This window comes from Pleurodeles waltl, chromosome 7 (genome assembly GCF_031143425.1).
Source record: "Pleurodeles waltl isolate 20211129_DDA chromosome 7, aPleWal1.hap1.20221129, whole genome shotgun sequence".
Taxonomy (NCBI): domain Eukaryota; kingdom Metazoa; phylum Chordata; class Amphibia; order Caudata; family Salamandridae; genus Pleurodeles; species Pleurodeles waltl.
This window is the reverse complement of record NC_090446.1, coordinates 1,533,665,108-1,533,686,180: the sequence shown is the minus strand read 5'-3', so window position 1 is coordinate 1,533,686,180 and position 21,073 is coordinate 1,533,665,108. Positions and strand designations below refer to the sequence as shown.

Here is a 21,073-nt window from a genome sequence, read left to right as displayed (position 1 = left end):
TTCCTGGACTCTGTATGTGCAGGGAAGCCATATTAAGGTATGTAGTGTACACTGGTTAACACGAGTGGTACAACTACATGGATTCTCTGAATCTAGGCATGTTTGATATCAAACATGTTGGAATCATGCAACTACACAGATTCCAGTATTAGTTTCATGATACCATGTACTTTGGGGGTTCATTAGAGGATGCCCCAGTTCTGCCTGTGCAGCCTTACGGGGTCTACATGCCAGCCCACTCTGCTGCTGACCCCAGACACTGTTATGCATTCCTGAAGGTGAGTCAGGCTCAGGACGGAGGAGAAAAACGAAGGATTTCCTGCAAGGGAGGTGTGACCACCCCCCTCTGTGTATTAGGTGTCTATGGTCTGTGGTGGCCTCTGAGCGCCACCAGACTGCTTTGAAGGGCACATTTGGTGCCGTCCTTGCATAACCCTTGTTTCACCAGTTCAGGAACCCCCAGTTAACTTTCTGGCACAAAACTACACAAAGGACAGGGGAGTGACCACCCCTCTGTCCAGTTCCTCCCCTAGGGAGGGGCACAGAGCTCTGCCACATGGCCACTTGATTCTGCCATCTTGAAAATAAACATCTGACTGGTTAGACCAGGTAGATGACGTCCCTGATCCCCTCTGATCAGTGGGTCACTGCAGAGAATGATCAACCCCCTTTTAGGGCTACTTAAAGGCTCCCTCGCGGGTGGGTCCTCAGATTCATCAAGCAAGACTCTCCAAAGAACTCTCTGCAAGACATCTTCTGCCCCTGGCCTCTGGCACCGTGGCTGGTCTTCACTGGAACCAAACAAGCCTGCTTCAGGTGGGAAGGCTCCCATTGCAACATTGTTTCTCTGGGTTCCTGCAAGAATTCTGCTGCATCCAAGGCTGTGCATCCTGCAGGGTCAAAAGGACTCAGTTTGCTCCAGGAAGCATAAAGGAATCTCCCTTGGCATGAAGGAGTCAGTCCCCTGCATCCATAGGAACCTCAAGACAACCGGCTGGTAGGGTCTGCTGTCCATGGCCATCTGGAGAGCCTAAATGACAGGTGGGGAGTCTGTGGCCTAATCTGGGTCCAGTTTGTTTTCTAACCAACGTGGGAGGCTGTGGGTCCCTGCTCCTGCCCCTGGACTGGAACCCCTGTGCACCATGACTGTTGCACTTGCCAATACTTGCTGACTCTTCCTTCAGGGGATCTTCAGGCACCAGAAGCCCTGGCCCCCCAGCACTCTGCAAAGAGAAGATCAGCCCTTGTCCTGCAGCTCCTGTTTTGTTGTGCTGGTGAAGCCTCCCTCTGTCCATCGTCTGTGGGTCACTCGTGGGGACGCCATCGACTTCTGTTGGCCTTCTTGTGTGCCGAGGGCCAGCTCTGATTTCCCCTCCTGGGTAGAGTCTCCTGGACCCTGCTGGTCCTGAAAACTCAGCAAACTCTTCTGTGACTCCTGTTTGCACTTGCCAGTGCTTGTTGGTGACCTGGCTGGCCAGTAATCCTCCTGCAATCCGGCGACCATCGAGGGACAGCTCATAGGTGAACCCTCGGATCTTCTGCAGTTCCTGGACCCCGCAGCTGGTCTTCTTCCTGCACCAACTTCATCTTCAGAATAAGAGCATTGCAACCTGCACCACCTGGGCACTTCCAAGAGTGCTGGACTCTGTCCCCTTTCTTTGTAGATCGTACACGCCCGGAATCCTCCCTGGGTTCCACTGGCCTGGTCCACGGCTCGTGACAGCAGCTGGACAATCTGAGGCATCCATTGACTTCAGAAACCCGTCTTCTGGGTATCCTGGGGGTAGGGACACTTTCCATCCATCCTCTAGTCTGATGGTTTCCTCAGTGTCCACTACGAAGGGTCCTGAATTCCACAAACTCCAACCACTACTCTGTTAGTCTATGGAACAACTGGGTGTTTAACTACCTTACTCCTGGTTGCTGGGGTCACCTACTGTACGTACCTCTGGTGTTTCTAACTGCCCCCAGCTAACTACCACGCTTACCTTGGCTGGGATCACATTTCACATTTTAGTATATGGTCCTCCCCACCCCAATAGGGCCCTGTGTATTTTATGCTATTTCTGATGGTTATTTTGTGTGTACACTGTGTGTATATATACCGCCATAGGGACATACACCAATGCTAGTTTAGTAATAGTGTTGTGATAAAGTATCCTTTATTTTTGCAACACTGGACACCTATTCACTATCACTGAGGGTTGCCTGGACTCAGTATAGGTGCCCCATCATAGGTGTGCAGCATGAACTGAGACTGCCTCCTGCACTTACTAACCCCCTTTAGGATGATTAGGTTTTGTTCTTCAAACCTTGAGCTCAGCCCTGGGTAGCTGTGGCTCTGAGCAACAAGGGTTACACAAAGGAGCGTAATGTATTGAACGGCACCAAAACAACTGAAGAAGAAAATCGACAAGACACCAGAGAAATCCAACACCAATTTATAAAAATAGATGGCATTTTTAGACACCAAAATGAAAAAGCCACCGGAGAGTTCCACAGATATATAATTTACAAGGTATAGTAAATCAAAGCATTTTACTCAACCGTGAACAAGCTTTAGCAAATTAAACAAATCTGATACTCGGAAACTTTTTCATTAAAGAGTTTGGGTTAGTTGTAATGCAGTCATTTACAGGAGTCACAAGTAAGGTCCTCAGAAACAGTTACCTCAGCAGGTGAAGCAGTCTTCAGTCAGCATCAAGCACCTTCAGACTTTGCAGGGCTTTCCTATGGCAGCGGTCCTGATGCAAGGCATGAAGGATGCTGAAGATGCTCAAAGGATGCTGTGGATGAGATGCAGTTAACGGGGGTCTTGCTGAGACTACTTTTCGGTCCATGAAGGGGGTGAGGCGGTCCTGATCATAGGTCCTCTCGGTGCTGGCAGAAGTCCAGTTACCATTGGACTACCGGTCGCCCAGTATTGTGGTCACAGATCAATCATTCCTGGGTCCATAACTCGTCCTCTGGGAGTCTCAGCTGCACCTTGATGATAATCCACAGCTCAGCAAACTAAGGTGCAACTTTGTGTGTCGGGTCTTGGTCCCTGGTGTTGCACAGCAGCGGGTGGAAGCAGGCTGAAGTCTCTGGGCTACCAATTAGCCCCAGCAGGCTTCTCAGCTGTTGTGTCCCTGTGCTGTGACCAGGAGGCTAGCTCACCGACCCTTGAAGTCTCTTTGTTTTGGTTGGGTTCTGGAGACAGCTTATGCTTCAGCAGAACACAGCAGGCACAGTCCCTCTCCTTTGCTAGCCACCAGGTTCAGCAGGTGCAGACCACACCGCTGCAGACTCTCTTTCTTATGTTCCACAGTGAAGCAGGGCAGCCCTTCTTTTGCCCTTCCAGTTCAGTCAAGATCTGACTTTGGGTTGCCCTACTTATTGCTCAGAAAAGTCCCACAAGGCACAGTGAGGTTGGCGACCAATGGGCTACCAGGATCCCTCCCATCTGATGACCACTTCCTGCCAAGTGTGGCATCTGGGCAGCTCCGGATGCACCATTCTGCCAACTTCCAATATGGAAGGACCCTTGACTCTGCGCATGGAGCTCCCTAGCCCAACCCAGAGGTGCGGCTACAGTAGGGAGCTGGTTCATTACATGGGATACCAAAATTAAATATATCATGCAAAGAGTCCAGGGGTTCCCTTAATAGTGGACAGGGATTGCTCTAGCAATCCAAAGGAGCTCTTTTAGAGGGTAGTGTGGTCGAGCAGCCTTAGGCTCATCAGAGAGGAGTGTGATACTGTAGGAAGTTGGCTCTGTATGCATTATTTCAAAGTAGGGAATAGTATGCACAGAGTCCAAGGGTTCCCCTTAGAGGTAAGATAGTGGCAAAAAGAGATAATACTAATGCTCTATTTTGTGGTAGTGTGGTCGAGCAGTAGGCTTATCAAAGGAGTAGTGTTAAGCATTTGGTGTACAAACACACAGGCAATAAATGAGGAACGCACACTCAGAGACAAATCCAGCCAATAGGTTTTGTTATAGAAAAATATCTTTTCTTAGTTTATTTTAAGAACCACAGGTTCAAATTCTACATGTAATATCTCATTTGAAAGGTATTGCAGGTAAGTACTTTAGGAACTTTGAATCATTACATTAGCAGGTATACTTTTCACATAAAACACAATAAGCTGTTTTAAAAGTGGACACAGTGCAATTTTCACAGTTCCTGGGGAGGTAAGTTTTTGTTAGTTTTTGTCAGGTAAGTAAATCACTTACAAGTCTCAGGTTTGGGTCCAAATTAGCCCACCGTTGGGGGTTCAGAGCAACCCCAAAGTTACCACACCAGCAGCTCAGGGCCGGTCAGGTGCAGAGGTCAAATAGGTGCCCAAAACGCATAGGCTTCAATGGAGAGAGGGGGGTGCCCCGGTTCCGGTCTGCCAGCAGGTAAGTACCCGCGTCTTCGGAGGGCAGACCAGGGGGGTTTTGTAGGGCACCGGGGGGGACACAAGTCCACACAAAAAGTACACCCTCAGCGGCACTGGGGCGACCGGGTGCAGTGTAGAAACAAGCGTTGGGTTTTCAATGGAAATCAATGAGAGATCAAGGGATCTCTTCAGCGTTGCAGGCAGGCAAGGGGGGGGCTCCTCGGGGTAGCCACCACCTGGGCAAGGGAGAGGGCCTCCTGGGGGTCACTCCTGCACAGGAGTTCCGTTCCTTTCGGTGCTGGGGGCTGCGGGTACAGAGTCTTTTCCAGCCGTCGGGAAATGGAGTTCAGGCAGTCGCGGTCAGGGGGAGCCTCGGGATTCCCTCTGCAGGCGTCGCTGTGGGGGCTCAGGGGGGGACAACTTTGGTTACTCACGGTCTCGGAGTCGCCGGAGGGTCCTCCCTGAGGTGTTGGTTCTCCACCAGTCGAGTCGGGGTCGCCGGGTGCAGTGTTGCAAGTCTCACGCTTCTTGCGGGGATTGCAGGGGGCTTTAAATCTGCTCCTTTGAAACAAAGTTGCAGTTCTTTTGGAGCAGTGCCGCTGTCCTCGGGAGTTTCTTGTCTTTCTTGAAGCAGGGTAGTCCTCAGAGGATTCAGAGGTCGCTGGTCCCTTGGAAAGCGTCGCTGGAGCAGGTTTCTTTGGAAGGCAGGAGACAGGCCGGTAAGTCTGGGGCCAAAGCAGTTGGTGTCTTCTGTTCTTCCTCTGCAGGGGTTCTTCAGCTCAGCAGTCCTCTTCTTCTTGTAGTTTCAGGAATCTAAATTCTTAGGTTCAGAGAAGCCCTTAAATACTAAATTTAAGGGCGTGTTTAGGTCTGGGGGGTTAGTAGCCAATGGCTACTAGCCCTGAGGGTGGGTACACCCTCTTTGTGCCTCCTCCCAAGGGGAGGAGGTCACATTCCTATCCCTATTGGGGGAATCCTCCTTCTACAAGATGGAGGATTTCTAAAAGTCAGAGTCACCTCAGCTCAGGACACCTTAGGGGCTGTCCTGACTGGCCAGTGACTCCTCCTTGTTTTTCTCATTATCTCTCCTGGACTTGTCGCCAAAAGTGGGGGCTGTGTCCAGGGGGCGGGCATCTCCACTAGCTGGAGTGCCCTGGGGCATTATAACACGAAGCTTGAGCCTTTGAAGCTCACTGCTAGGTGTTACAGTTCCTGCAAGGGGGGGAGGTGTGAAGCACCTCCACCCAGAGCAGGCTTTGTTTCTGTCCTCAGAGAGCACAAAGGCTCTCACCACATGAGGTCAGACACTCGTCTCTCAGCAGCAGGCTGGCACAGACCAGTCAGTCCTGCACTGAACAATTGGGTAAAATACAGGGGGCATCTCTAAGATGCCCTCTGTGTGCATTTTTTAATAAATCAAACACTGGCATCAGTGTGGGTTTATTATTCTGAGATGTTTGATACTAAACTTCCCAGTATTCAGTGTAGCCATTATGGAGCTGTGGAGTTCGTTTTTGACAGACTCCCAGCCCATATACTCTTATGGCTACCCTGCACTTACAATGTCTAAGGTTTTGCTTAGACACTGTAGGGGCATAGTGCTCATGCACATATGCCCTCACCTGTGGTATAGTGCACCCTGCCTTAGGGCTGTAAGGCCTACTAGAGGGGTGACTTACCTATGCCACAGGCAGTGGGAGGTTGGCATGGCACCCTGAGGGGAGTGCCATGTCGACTTAGTCATTTTCTCCCCATCAGCACACACAAGCTGGCAAGCAGTGTGTCTGTGCTGAGCGAGGGGTCACTAGGGTGGCATAAGACATGCTGCAGCCCTTAGAGACCTTCCCTGGCATCAGGGCCCTTGGTACCAGGGGTACCAGTTACAAGGGACTTACCTAGGTGCCAGGGTTGTGCCAATTGTGGAAACAATGGTACATTTTAGGTGAAAGAACACTGGTGCTGGGGCCTGGTTAGCAGGGTCCCAGCACACTTCTCAGTCAAGTCAGCATCAGTATCAGGCAAAAAGTGGGGGGTAACTGCAACAGGGAGCCATTTCTTTACAGATACGTTCAAATACACACAGTCAATAAATGAGACACGACTCAATAAAGAGATCCACACCAATTTACAAAAATAAATATTTATTTATATATGTTTAGGCAACAGAATCAACACAATCAGGTAAGTATGTTTTGCAAGAGAAAACTTTACAGTTCAGAAAAAGTTGACAATTCTTGAAAGCTGCAATGTAATCCTATAGAGGAAAAACAAACATGACAAACAGGTAGAGTACAGCAACTTACGGGACCAATCTCCTGGACTTAAGGTGAGTAATGGGCAAGGGTCAGGATCACACCAGCAGATCACACCAGGCAGTACTGGAGCAGCCGGATGCAGAGGTGTTGTGCGGTTTTGGGTGTCCAATGTTAGTAAGTGTGGATCGGTCTAGTTGGAAAGAGGCTGCAGGTTAGGACTAAGGCCCTCATTATGACATTGGCAGTAAATGCCTCCTACCTCTGCGGTGACGATCGCCAAAAGACTGTCACTGCGGCTTCCATTGCATTGCAAACGCCACGAAAACCATGGCGATAGGGAGGCTCAAAATGCCGCTGGCGGTACAATAGCATCATAAGTGTCTAGTTTGGGTGAGCCAACAAGTGGGCTCCTTTTTGTGATGCTTGGGGACAGAGGGACAACAGTGGTCCTCTTCTACTCGGTTAGGGGCAGCCTGGTGCAGAGGGTTCATGGACCATCGGGTGTCCGTACCCAGTGGTGGTCACGGTGGAGGAGGCCCACAGAAACAGGCGAGGAATGAGGGATTAGTCTGGGTGAACCAACAAGGGGGTTCAGGTCTCAAACACCTGGGGGAAGTAGAGACCCCAGTGGTCCTCTTCTCCTCAGTCCGGGGTGTCAAGGTGCGGAGGTGCAGTAGACCTTTAGGGTTTCAGTCACCGAAGGCAGTCGAGGGGATGCGTGAATAGAGACTGCAGGCGTCAGAGTTAAGGTTGCAGTGGTGAAAACCCATGATGATCTCTGGAGAGGTTGGGGACCAAGTTGGCATCATTGGCCCACTTCAACATTGGCTAAGAGGCTCAGGCACACTTGTGCTGTCCGGCTGCCGTTTTGGTGCTCCGGAGTCCTCTTCAGCGGTTCTTGGATGCCCACAAGGATACAGGGAAGCAGCTTCACTGCTCCACTGGGGTGAAGGCTGGTAGTCTTACCAGGCTTTTGGAAGTTTCGGAAGCTAGAGGACGAGACGACTGGCATGACTGTTGTAGTTGGCAGGCAGGCTGGTGCAGAGTCTGTCACCAGTCTTCAGTTCTCGCTTTTGCATCTCTGGAGTGTTGTTCTTAAGGTCAGCCGGATCCGATTTCCTGGTGCCTAGGGCACCCCTAAATACTGAACTTAGTATTGGGGAGTGTAGGGTAGTAGTCAATGGGCTACTTACCCTTGGGGTCACTACACCCCCTATATGGCCGGTGGCTTCCTCTATTTCTTTGAAGCCCCTCCCCCAGCCATGGAATGCAGATTCACAGGTCATCCTGTTGAGAGGGATGTGCTAACGCCCATGCCAGAGCAGGCTTTATTTCTGTCCGTCCAAGAACAAAGGCTCTCACCCCTGGGGGGTTAGAAACATATCTGGTGTTGGGATGCCACTTTGAAAGGATGAGCCAGCACACAAGTAAACAGCAGGTTTTCAGGGGGTACCTCCGAGATGCCCTTTGGGTGCATGTATTAACAATCCGTCACTAGAATCAGTGAGGGTTTAATAATGAGATGTTTGATACTGAACATCCCTATTTTCAGTGAAGTCATCCTGTTGCTTGTGAATATGTATTGACCAATGTCCAGCACATGTACTTAAAATGGCTTCCCTGTCCACTCAATATGTCTGAGAATCGACAAAGACATAGCAGGAGCACATCTGCTCTGGCAGATATGTCCCCACATGTAATATGATGCACCCTGCCTTAGGGCTGTAAGGCCTGCTGCAGGGGTGACTTACAGATATTGCAAGCAGCGTTAGGGGACAGGTGCGCCATGTTGTGTTTTCACTTTCAGCTGCACCAAGGCACACATCCTGTAATGACAGTCTGCATGTGCTAGTTGAGGGCTGTCTGAGGATGACATGCTGCAGCCCTTGGGGACCCTCTTTGGTACCCATGCCCTAGTTACTAGGGGTACCATATCCTAAGGACATATAGGGGGGCCAAAGGTTTGGCCAACTGGGGAAAAAGTTGCACAGTTTCAGGGAGGGAGACCTGGCACTGGAGACCTGGTTAGCAGGAACCCAATGCACCTTCAGTCGAAACTGCATCAAATATCAGGCAAAAAGTGGGGGTGACCATGTCAAAAAGGAACACTTTCCTACAGCTACCAAGAGGGCTATATGCCACTGGAAAACAGGCTTAACAACTGATTTCCCCTTTCCTGTCCCCAGTGCCAGCCTGTCTACCTAAACAATAGAGCATCCCCTATCCCAAGTGTTTCCATTTGCCCTTCAAAAGCAGCTTAGCACCTCTGAAGCTCTCAGTTTGGGCTAATACCCGTGCGGCTTCCAGCAGGAGGGAGGTGACACCACCTTCCAGAGCAGGCCCCTATTGTGTCCTTTTCGGAGAGTCATTAGCACATCTGTCCCAGAGGACCGACAGGACCAAGTGTGTAACCAGTATGGGCACGGGAACTGAAGGCAACAAAGCAGAACTTTACTAAAGTTGCACTTTGGCACCAGTGACATTAAATTCAACCTAAAGTACTTAAGGAACTTTGAATAATCACAGTAGCATATATACTTTTTACATAAAACACAATAAGCTGTTTTAAAAGTGGACACAGTGCAATTTGCACAGTTCCTGGGGGAGGTAAAGTAATGTTAGTTTTTGCAGGTAAGTAAACCACCTACGGGGTTAAGATTGGGGTCCAAGGTAGCCCACCGTTGGGGGTTCAGAGCAACCCCAAAGTCACCACACCAGCAGCTTAGGGCCGGTCAGGTGCAGAGTTCAAAGTGGTGCCCAAAACGCATAGGCTTCAATGGAGAGAAGGGGGTGCCCCGGTTCCAGTCTGCCAGCAGGTAAGTACCCGCGTCTTCGGAGGGCAGACCAGGGGGGTTTTGTAGGGCACCGGGGGGGACACAAGTCCACACAAAAAGTACACCCTCAGCAGCGCGGGGGCGGCCGGGTGCAGTGTGCAAACTAGCGTCGGGTTTCCAATGGGAGTCAATGGGAGACCAAGGGGTCTCTTCAGCGGTGCAGGCAGGCAAGGGGTGTGCTCCTCGGGGTAGCCACCACCTGGGCAAGGGAGAGGGCCTCCTGGGGGTCACTCCTGCACTGAAGTTCCGATCCTTCAGGTGCTGGGGGCTGCGGGTGCAGGGTCTTTTCCAGCCGTCGGGATTTTAGAGTCAGGCAGTCGCGGTCAGGGGGAGCCTCGGGATTCCCTCTGCAGGCGTCGCTGTGGGGGCTCAGGGGGGACAACTTTGGTTACTCACAGTCTCGGAGTCGCCGGAGGGTCCTCCCTGAGGTGTTGTTTCTCCACCAGTCGAGTCGGGGTCGCCGGGTGCAGTGTTGCAAGTCTCACGCTTCTTGCGGGGATTGCAGGGGTCTTTAAATCTGCTCCTCTGAAACAAAGTTGCAGTCTTTTTGGAGCAGGGCCGCTGTCCTCGGGAGTTTCTTGTTCCTCTTGAAGCAGGGCAGTCCTCTGAGGATTCAGAGGTCGCTGGTCCTGGAGAAAGCGTCGCTGGAGCAGGTTTCTTTAGAAGGCAGGAGACAGGCCGGTAGGACTGGGGCCAAAGCAGTTGGTGTCTTCTTTCTTCTTCTGCAGGGGTTTTCAGCTCAGCAGTCTTCTTCTTCGGTAAGTTGCAGGAATCTAGTTTCCTAGGTTCTGGGGAGCCCTTAAATACTAAATTTAAGGGTGCGTTTAAGTCTGGGGGTTAGTAGCCAATGGCTACTAGCCCTGAGGGTGGGTACACCCTCTTTGTGCCTCCTCCCTGAGGGGAGGGGGGCACATCCCTAATCCTATTGGGTGAATCCTCCATCTGCAAGATGGAGGATTTCTAAAAGTCAGAGTCACCTCAGCTCAGGACACCTTAGGGGCTGTCCTGACTGGCCAGTGACTCCTCCTTGTTTTTCTCATCATCTCCTCTGGATTTGCCGCCAAAAGTGGGGGCTGTGTCCAGGGGGCGGGCATCTCCACTAGCTGGAGTGCCCTGGGGCATTGTAACACGAAGCTTGAGCCTTTGAAGCTCACCGCTAGGTGTTACAGTTCCTGCAGGGGGAGGTGTGAAGCACCTCCACCCAGAGCAGGCTTTTGTTTCTGTCCTCAGAGAGCACAAAGGCCCTCACCACATGGGGTCAGAAACTTGTCTCTCAGCAGCAGGCTGGCACAGACCAGTCAGTCCTGCACTGAACAATTGGGTAAAATACAGGGGGCATCTCTAAGATGCTCTCTGTGTGCATTTTTTAACAAATCCAACACTGGCATCAGTGTGGGTTTATTATTCTGAGAAGTTTGATACTAAACTTCCCAGTATTCAGTGTAGCCATTATGGAGCTGTGGAGTTCGTTTTTGACAGACTCCCAGACCATATACTCTTATGGCTACCCTGCACTTACAAAGTCTAAGGTTTTGCTTAGACACTGTAGGGGCATAGTGCTCATGCACCTTTGCCCTCACTTGTAGTATAGTGCACCCTGCCTTAGGGCTGTAAGGCCTGCTAGAGGGGTGACTTACCTATGCCACAGGCAGTGTGAGGTTGGCATGGCACCCTGAGGGGAGTGCCATGTCGACTTAGTCATTTTATCCCCACTAGCACACACAAGCTGGCAAGCAGTGTGTCTGTGCTGAGTGAGGGGTCCCCAGGGTGGCATAAGATATGCTGCAGCCCTTAGAGACCTTTCCTGGCATCAGGGCCCTTGGTACCAGTTACAAGGGACTTACCTGGGTGCCAGGGTTGTGCCAATTGTGGAGACAATGGTACATTTTAGGTGAAAGAACACTGGTGCTGGGGCCTGGTTAGCAGGGTCCCAGCACACTTCTCAGTCAAGTCAGCATCAGTATCGGGCAAAAAGTGGGGGGTAACTGCAACAGGGAGCCATTTCTTTACACAAAGGAATCAGAGGAAAGAGACAGGCTACCCGAAACTCTGAACACTGCCCTTGCCAGGCCTAAGAGGATGGCCAGGCCTCCGGGACTTACAGACTGGAGATGGGGCAGGCTTTTCGGGCTTAGAGGATGGAGACATGCCCCTGGGGACTCAGAGGACAGAGATGTCCCCAGAAAGTTAAAGAAGGTGGACCCTTAAGGCACAGAGACGGCTGACCACTTTAGCTCACAAGTGACTGACTTAGAGAAGAGGGTCAGTGAGGCCTTTACTTGAACTCCCAAGGCTATCAAATATTCAGGGCATTAATTGCGACAAAGTTCATTAACAATATTAGTCACTTCTGCAACGAGGGGTGCGCTTTGGGTGCCTCCTAGACAGCAGAGCTGTGGCCTCATGCAGCAAGTGGGCTACACTAGGGGAGCTTCAGTGGGTTTGCATTACTGTACAGTCCAGGGGTCGAAAAAAAGCACAGGTCCAGATAGAAAACAAGTAAAGACCTAGTGGAGCAGCTTCACAAAGCCATGCAGAGACACCACATCTAAGGATCAGGGGAGCCTAGCAGAATCCGGAGTCAATCTAGGGAAAGAACCTAAATGAGATGAACTGGGGATTCTGAAGAGATCAGCCAAAGACTTACCGGAGACGGACTGAGGACTCTGCGTTCCCAGACATTGGAGGTGAAGTTGTAGAGCAGCAGATCACCCAGGGCAGAGTTAAGATCAAGACCTGAGAAAGGAGATTCAGAGCTAATATGAACAAACAGGAAACACTCAACAATCAAAGTAATTAAGAATATAGGGCATGGAGATAATATATGCCTTGTATTGTACAGTGCAAAAGACAATTTCCATGTGATGACAAAACAAGTTCCTGCAATCTGAGATCAAGTGCCTTCATCCCAAAATCCAGGAACAGACAAGAGAAGAATCATTTAATAGTCATTTATATTTGCTGTTGCCTTCCTTTCCACCAAAGGAAATTGACTTTACATCATAAGTAAAGGCCAAAAGAATGTAGTTTCTATAGATCCATCACCCGTACGAGTAGAAGAACAAGGTTACAGACATCTGCTACCTGACTGAGGATGTCAAGACTAGGAGACAGACTGAATCAATTTCAAAAGCGTAGAGAGACTTTCCCAAAACACCACAACGTTGCTTGGCAAGAAGTAATAAAACTCTTCCACTTTTCAGCACCTTAAGAGCAATATTGGATCAACTCCCACCCAAGATGTGAAATATGTTCTGACCTCCAAAGATGTACAAAGCGTTGGTCGGTGCCAGAAAGCCTCCAGCTGCAGCTGTGCGAGGTGTGAACTTAGCGTCCTGACTGCTGACATTGTACCACTTTCCTGCCTCCTGGTTGTCGGTCAGTGACAGATTGCAGGCCTCACCCACAAAGCCAGGGTGGCACTGGCACCGGCGAGTATCCTGTGGGTGAAAGACAGTAGGGAATCAAGAGAAGGTAAGTGGAGCAGACATTCTAAACCACACACACATGAGGGTGGTACACAAACCTCGTTGCAGGATCCGTGCTGTGTGCAGTAGGTGGTGCAGTCTGGAACTGCACAGCTCTCTCCACTCCAGCCTGGGTAGCACTGACATAGACTGGACTCTTCACATGAGCCATGCCCAGAGCAGCCAAGAGGACAGAAGGAGAACACATAGGTGGCATTGAAACCAAGGAGATTGTAGTTGGCATCACTGAACAGATGAAGGAGCATCTGAATGAGGAAGAAAAGAAACATTAGAGAGGTAGAGATAATAAAGGAAAAGGTGGCAGGAAGCTAAGAGAAGAGGGAGAAGACAGATCAGCAAAGCAGAAAAAAGAGGGAACCTGAGAAGTTTTTTACGCCCCTTGTCAAAAAACCAGGGGCGTAAACAGGAGAAAATGGGAGGGAGAAGGCGAGAAAGAAGAAATGCACATGGAGAACACGGGGTAGGGCAGAAGGGGCGAGAAAGAAGAATAACATATAACAAGAAGCAAAGCAAGAGAAGGGAGAAAGACACAGAGGAAGAGTGGTTGGAGAGGTGAACAAGGAAGAAAATGGAAAAATCTGAATTGAGAATAATATAAAAGACAACAGGATAGCGACTTGAGAAATCAAAGAATGTCAGAGCAGAAAAACCCAAGACCAGATGTTGGATATAAAACAGAGAAGAGAGGGAAACCTGAAAGCAGAGCAACAGGAAGAAATGGGTGAAGATGAGATACAGGAAGAACAAATAAGCTGTGAACCAAGGTGGTGGAAAAGAGAAAAGGGGAAGAAATAAGAGAAGGAAGGTGAAATAAAGTAGGGCAGACTAGACACAAAAACAGCTCCAATGTGAACCATAAGCTCCAAACATTTCTTCTGAACCAGCAACGAGCAAAAGGGACAGCTAGTCTTCGAATAAGCAGCTACAGTACAGTTTCTATACCGCAAAACATCTCAACTACACTCTGTCGCAGCTAAGAGCTTATGAACAGCTTCTGTACCAACATACAGCTCAAGTACAGGAAAGAGATGGAGGACCTAGAAGCACTGATAGAAAAAAACGTTAAACACTCTCATCCTTAGAAACACAATGGTTTAAGGGCAGAAGGCTTCAAATGAGTACCAGAAAGAAAGTCTATGGTCCTAAGACACACAATTCGGAGGCAGACAGAACACCAAAAGTACTGTCATACCTTTCAGTATGATCAAATGTCTTTTTGAATTTGCTCTTTTTGTTGACAATATAGTGCAATGTAGCGGTCTGCTGTCTGCAACAACTTGGGCCTACTATCCTCAATTGTTCTGATGAATGGATAACTATGGCGCTTCCTGAGAGTCCTCTTGTAGGGAACACTACAGGTGTAGCTCTTCTAGCTTCTTTCAGGAGCTTCCCTACGGATGTGTCACTGGCAGTACTGTACCTCTGCCCTGTCCCGCCCCCCCTCCACCCCACAAACCAACCCCCCAGCATCCCCCCCCTGCCCCATTTGCAGCTTTCCTTTTTCTGATATCAACTCGTCCACATTTTTGGTCAGACAGTCAGTGTCCACCTCCTTAAATTCCTCTTCTAGTTCTTTCTTGATAATCTGGTACAGCACTAGATCTGAAAGGCTGCCCACATACCTTGCCGGAGGTAGCCTCAATGACGGGTGGCACAGTGCTACCACTCAGGCTGGCAAGCAGGGGGCTGCTGTAGGAGTCTCCGTCGTAGATGAAGAGATAATCATAGGTGCACTCCGTGTCCATGAACAGGAAAGTCAGAATCACACGATAATTGCTACTGGGAGCTGGAGGTACAACAAAGAGACATTAAAACACTATGGAGAGGATTAAGGATGGAAAACAGGCTGAAAAGTTAACATGAAGCTCAACATGGAATGATGGTCCCTATGCAACTACTATCCCTCCTGTGACCACAATAGAAGAAATCTTCACTCTGGGCCTGCATGAGACAAAACATCCCTGTTTTATTTGTGCATCTCCCATTTGCACAACTAATACATTTCCTGCATTATGCAACTTAACACACCATCACCTCAGTGACCACAATCTTCTCTCTTAGCTCGGACACCTTCCTGTCTGCATTGTGGCACTCTGCTAAATAAGTCACAGCAAGAGCTCTAAAAGCCAGCCCCAACTTTTAAGCAACTTTTTTCTAGCTACCCAACATCCTTTGCCCCCCTGATGTTATCGCCCAAGCGCTCAGTGTTCCAACGCACTTCGTACTCAACCCCCGCATCCCCCCCCCCACCCCCAAACATCTGACTTTTTATTTCAGGTGCATAGTACGGGCGGGGCATTAATGTGTAAAGGAGTTTGCACATATTGTGTCAGTCTGCACTTTGTGTAAGTGAGTGTGCTTAATGGATGTGTGTTCAAATGCTCTCATAGCCAAACATCGTAAAACATCTCATAGTTGTGTTGGCTTCAAATGATGTTGTATGCTATGGAGTGCATGGCTGAGCTGGTGTGTGCACAGAGGCCTCGAATTTAGAGGTGGTAGTAGGCGAGGCCTCCTGAGGGCGAGATCAGGGGATTAAGGTCCGTCAACTGCTGTCTGACTGTTTTAAGCAGATAAGTTGTGGGACAACCGCAGACTGTTTCCTTTGACATGGCGATTCCTATCTGGAGTATGGTAAACCACAGACACCTCAGATTATTGTCAGAGGCAACCATGTCTGAATGTCAGTGTGCCTTAGCAAACTGTTTTTTGTGTGAAAGAGCACTTTCTTCCTGTTCTTTAGAAACGATACTGTGAAGTGCAATTACTTTGTTAAGGTAGGTATTAATGTTTGGGGTGGATCTTGTGAAGAGAAAGGGGGCTGCTGTATTATTATTTGCTTGTGAGTGTCTGGCATGCGTGTTTGTGTGTGTGTGTTTGTGCGTGCGTGTGCGTGCGTGCGTGCATGTCAGATGCAGGAGAATGCCAAGTGAAAGCGAGTGCCCTTGCGCGAGTGTGTGACGGCTGGGTGAGGATGGAGCTCTCATAACACCCGTGGATAGGCTCCGAGTATAGACCTCTAGGCGCAATAAAGGGGTTATATTCCACACTACAGCTCTTTCTTAGGAAGAGCTTCAGCACAATTTTCAACCCTTTCTTTCCATGATATTTAAGATCCTCGCTGTGAGCACCATATCTCTTCTCGGAATGTGCACTTGCGTCTTTGCTGCCTATAACATCCTCTCCCCTGCATCACACGTGAGCTCCCAGTATCCATCCGCTGCAGTTCAAACTCCTTTTCTTGGGTTAATGAAGCTTCCGGCTCATCAATTGTCCTAAAGAGTTCTTGTATAGTATTGGGTGCTGCAGAAATACGGAGTAATGCTTATATTTTGCTAATATGATTTTGATTTCATACAGAGCTACAGCTGCAGTATACACCCGTCTGGTTTTCTCACTGTATATTTCAGCCCCCATTTCCTTTCAGCTCTTCTGTATTTCAGTTTCCAAATGCGTAATTTTAGGGTAAGTCTGGGATTTTTTCGTGTAAAGGTTTTACAGAATGATTACCTCATGCAACAAGAAATGTTTTACCCAAAAGGGGGGTTGGGTTTTAAAAGCAGTCGGGGCCTTGTTGAGATCATGTGAATTTTTAGGTAAAAGCTGAGTGCCGTATACTAACTCGCTTCCAGAATGGAGAAAGCACTCCAGTTTCTATCTGCAATTTTACATTTTTTATTTTTTTTTACTTCTTTGTATTCTAAAAGTAAATGATACTCACAGAAGGTCAGACTGGGAAAGCGGAATAAAGTGATCAGCCTCATACTGAGAGTCAGGGGAGAAGAAAATGGCACCCGAAAGATGCCCGGATTGATGGACAGTCTACAGTTTACTCTTGTTAAATTGTAAATTTAAATCTCCTGGAAAAACTTTAAGTTGGTCTAGGGTTTCTAAATAAGAGCTGAAATCACCCACCTTTAAGAATCAGCTGAGGTACTATGAATAATACACAACATTTCACTGAGTGAGAGAAATAAAACCGAGATTAATGCGCAGACATTGGTGGGTAGTGTAGAAAAAGATAATATGGTTTCTTACAATGATTGAAGAATCACAACACAGGCAATAAACAAAAAAAGCGGTTTATAAATAACGAATGACAGCATTGCATGGGTTGTGCGAGAGATGGGGAGCTGAGAAAGAAAGAAACGAATTCTGAAGGTGGCGAGGTCAGAAGAGCGCACTGGATACTGAAGGTGGGCACCAATGAAAGAGGTAGCCGACACTGAACATGGAGAAAGAGAATGAGCAATGACCACTGACAGAAGAGAAGCGTGGACAGCCATAACTGAATACCTCATCTCTGAGCGCAGAAATACCTCTCAGCATATTGAGTGGCCTTTTCTGATCAGAAGAAAATTGTGACATTGGTTATGAGAACTAAACAGCATACGAAGCCGTCATTGGTGTTTGTTCACTCCTATTCTTGATGGACCTGGAAGCATGCAACATTAACCATGGACACTCCCACCGTCAGGCACAGGATCGGCACAGCGGGTGGAGGGCGATTGTGACCCGACACCAAACACTTGCCAATAACACATAAGAGACCAAGGGGGTCATTCTGACCCTGGCGGTAAATACCGCCAGGCCGGAGGTTGGCGGTAGCACCGCCAACAGGCTGGCGGTGCTCCGCCGGGCATTCTGACCGCGGCGGTACAGCCGCGGCCAGAAGCGGAAAGCCGGCGGTGTACCGCCGACTTTCCGCTGCCCATGGGAATCCGCCATGGGGATTCTGACACCCCATACTGCCATCCTGTTCCTGGCGGTTCGCCCGCCAGGAACAGGATGGCGGTATGGGGTGTCGTGGGGCCCCTGGGGGCCCCTGCAGTGCCCATGACAATGGCATGGGCACTGCAGGGGCCCCCGTAAGAGGGCCCCACAAAGAATTTCAGTGTCTGCTTTGCAGACACTGAAATTGGCGACGGGTGCAACAGCACCCATCGCACCTTCCCACTCCGCCGGCTCCATTCTGAGCCGGCTTCCTCGTGGGAAGGGTGTTTCCCGCTAGGCGGGCTGGCGGGCGGACTTTCGGCGGTCGCCCGCCAGCCCAGTGGGAAACCCAGAATGACCGCGGCGGTCTTTTGACCGCGGTACGGTCTTCTGGCGGTTCCCGCTTGGTGGGCTGGCTACCGCCGCCCGCCAAGCTTAGAATCAGGGCCCAAATGTCCTTTGGGCTACTGTGTCAAAGTTAAAATTAACTTGAGAGTTTCAAGATCTCAGGCTGATGTTTTCTTGCCAACCGTCCTGAAACCTAGAACTATGTGAATATACCTAAATATCCCACAACAATCATGTTGCTGATTGACATGTTTTTTGTTTTTTTTGCAATTTGTAAAGCGCATGGCTGCCCAAATAGGGTTTTCCAATACCAGCAGAAAAGATGCTCGGCACCAAAACCAGGCAAGCAGATAAAATACCCAGGACGTGAGTTGTTTACGAAAACTCTTTTGAATGGCTGAAACACATTAACTCAAACTGCGCTTCAGGCTCTTTCCTAGAAGCCACTATTTGCTGAATTCCTAAATAAGATTGTGATCTGACTCACTGCAAGAATTATAAACCAATTTCTCTGATTAATACAGATTGTAAAGTTTCTTCCAAAGCATTGGCTCTTCGCTTACTTCCTTTTATGCCTAACCTTGTTGATGTTCGCCAATCGGGCTTAATTCCAAACAGGAATGTCGCAGACAACTCTTGTAACTTTTTAAAATCATCAATAAAGCACATAAGGTACAGGAAGCACTACCAGCATTTCCTCTGGAACACATTTGATTGGGTAGGCTGGGATTTTTTTTTAATGATGGCTTTACAATGACATGGAACGGGTTCTAAATTTCTTCATCTTATCTCATTATTGTATTCATCACCCCAATCTTTGATTCTAGTAAACGGCATTAGAGCCCCCTACTTTTCTCTCGAAGGATGAATGCAATCAAGGCTGCCCTTTATCATTTGTTTTAGCATTGGAACCCTTCCTTTACTAATTGAAAACTTCTGATGACTTTACTGGTTTTAAATTTATTAATGCCCATATCAAATTTACTGCATATGCAGATTATATCCTTTTGTTCATGTCACGTCCTGAGAGCTCTCTTCAGGACTTCATCTCTACTCTGAGGGATACGGATATAAACTAAACAAGGACAAAAAAACTGGAGGTATTGCCCCCTAATAAATATTGCACAAAAAATACGAAGAAACAGGTCTTTCATGGAACTTGAATCAAGTTACACGCCTGGGCATTTGGTATTGGCAATCTCTTAAACATACACTAAAAATTAATTCAGAGGTCCTCTCCGACAAACTCCTACACCTTACACAGAAACGGTTTCAGTCACACGTCTCTTGGTGGGGCAGACTTGATACCATCAAAATGGTGCTTTCTCCCCATTTTCTATTTTTATCTCATGATGCTTCCTATTTGTATATCCATGGCAAATCTCCTCGAATCTTTTTCAAAGTTGAAACTTCCTAAAACCTTAGGAGGTGTTAACTTTCCTGATTTCTCGAATTATCAAAAAGCTTTGAGGATTAGGCAATTACAACCCTATTTATTTTCATTGACTGATGCTCCATAGAAACTTTGGTTCATTCTGGAACAGTAACAACCTTTCCACATAAACACATTCTTTTCATGACAAGTCCTCCCAAATATTGGTTACCTAACACTGGTTCTCCCTCTTTGCCACAGAACAATTTTTTAAAAGCCCAATTTGGGATAACAAATTAAATTAACCAAAAAGGAAGAACTTTGTACTGGAAGGCATAGACAAAAAGTATTATCATCATCTCTCAAATATACCAATCTGGCTCTACGATTCCTTTCTCTCAACTGCCCCCATACATACATTTTTCCATCTACTATGCATGCTCAGTACCAGAAACTTTGTAATCTGATTCAACAAGTAACTAATCAATTTTTCTTCAACACTCCCACTGCATCCAATTCCCCTCCTCACCCATTGGCAAATACCACTCAGTCTAAAGCGGCACATATCTATAAGCTTCTGATTCAACCCACCCGATCAGAGCTACAACTCACACCATGACATTATGGGAAACAGATTTTGGACTCTCCTGTCAACCCTAGTCTGAGATAAAATATGGAGTAAAATTCATTCCACAGTACGCACTGCCATTCTCACACAAACCTTGTATTTTTTCTATAATAGGCTTTTTTATATGCCTGCATGGCTACATAAACTTATTAAACATGAGACTTTTTGGCGCTGCCACAATCATCCGGGTACACATTTCCATGTGTTTTTTTTACATGTTCACACACATCTTCTTTCTGGGATTCTTTTCACTGGAGTTACTGTTTCCTCGTGGTCCACATAGCCACTGGACTTTGCAAAAACCACTTGGAAAACTGGGTGATCTCCCTACTTCTCTACCCATATCAGTTATTACTTCCATCTGGAAACCTTCGGACAATATAAACCTTCTATGCTGGTGTAATGTTGTATTTTATCATCACAGACTCGATTAGTACAAAATTGACTTGGTACAGTTATGAAATCGGCGCACTCAGCTTTGGATGCTGCTCACTAAACATGCCACGCTAAAAAATATGTATCATATTTCTCTTGACAATTTACTAATAATTTTCGCATACACTTTTCAACTTGTTTATATTCAATATCTGATAATGGTAAAAGTTGTTATATATTTTTACAAGGCTCCTAATACATAATATTACTACACTTGCTACCTTTCCTTTCCCACTTCTTTTTTTTTCACTTATATTACAATACTTGTTTCTTACGTTTACATTGCCTATTTGACTTTATATTTCAATTAACTATCACACATATTCCGTACAATGTTATAACTCAACTTAGTACTTTGTATGGCAATATATCTACAGACATACTGTTCTTGTTTCGCAGGGGAAGAGTGTACACACTAGGGGCAAGATGTCTAAAGGGATTGAGCTGGTTCCCTACTCTTAAGATCGCCGTTTTAATACCATTAAGTTTAAGGCAACTGGTGCCTAGCCACTGAGCAACAGCCGTTAGACATGCTTTGAGTTAAGATGGATTGATGGCAGAGGATGGGGATAGGAGATGATAATCAGAGTATCGTCAGCTTATGAGATTCTAGAGAGACCAAACATTTCAAC

The 21,073-nt window shown here is 47.9% G+C and overlaps 1 protein-coding gene across 1 annotated transcript in view; it reads right to left on the bottom strand.

The window, feature by feature from the left end:
- MEGF8 (multiple EGF like domains 8) overlaps positions 1–21,073 on the bottom strand; it is a 338,669-nt gene that overhangs the window by 303,191 nt on the left and 14,405 nt on the right. The window contains exons 3-6 of the mRNA XM_069201403.1: positions 14,568–14,731; positions 12,984–13,190; positions 12,717–12,897; positions 12,105–12,193 (exon numbers count right to left, since the gene is read on the bottom strand). Of these exons, the coding sequence (XP_069057504.1) occupies positions 12,105–12,193; positions 12,717–12,897; positions 12,984–13,190; positions 14,568–14,731 (641 nt within the window). The remainder of the gene's footprint in view (positions 1–12,104; positions 12,194–12,716; positions 12,898–12,983; positions 13,191–14,567; positions 14,732–21,073) is intronic.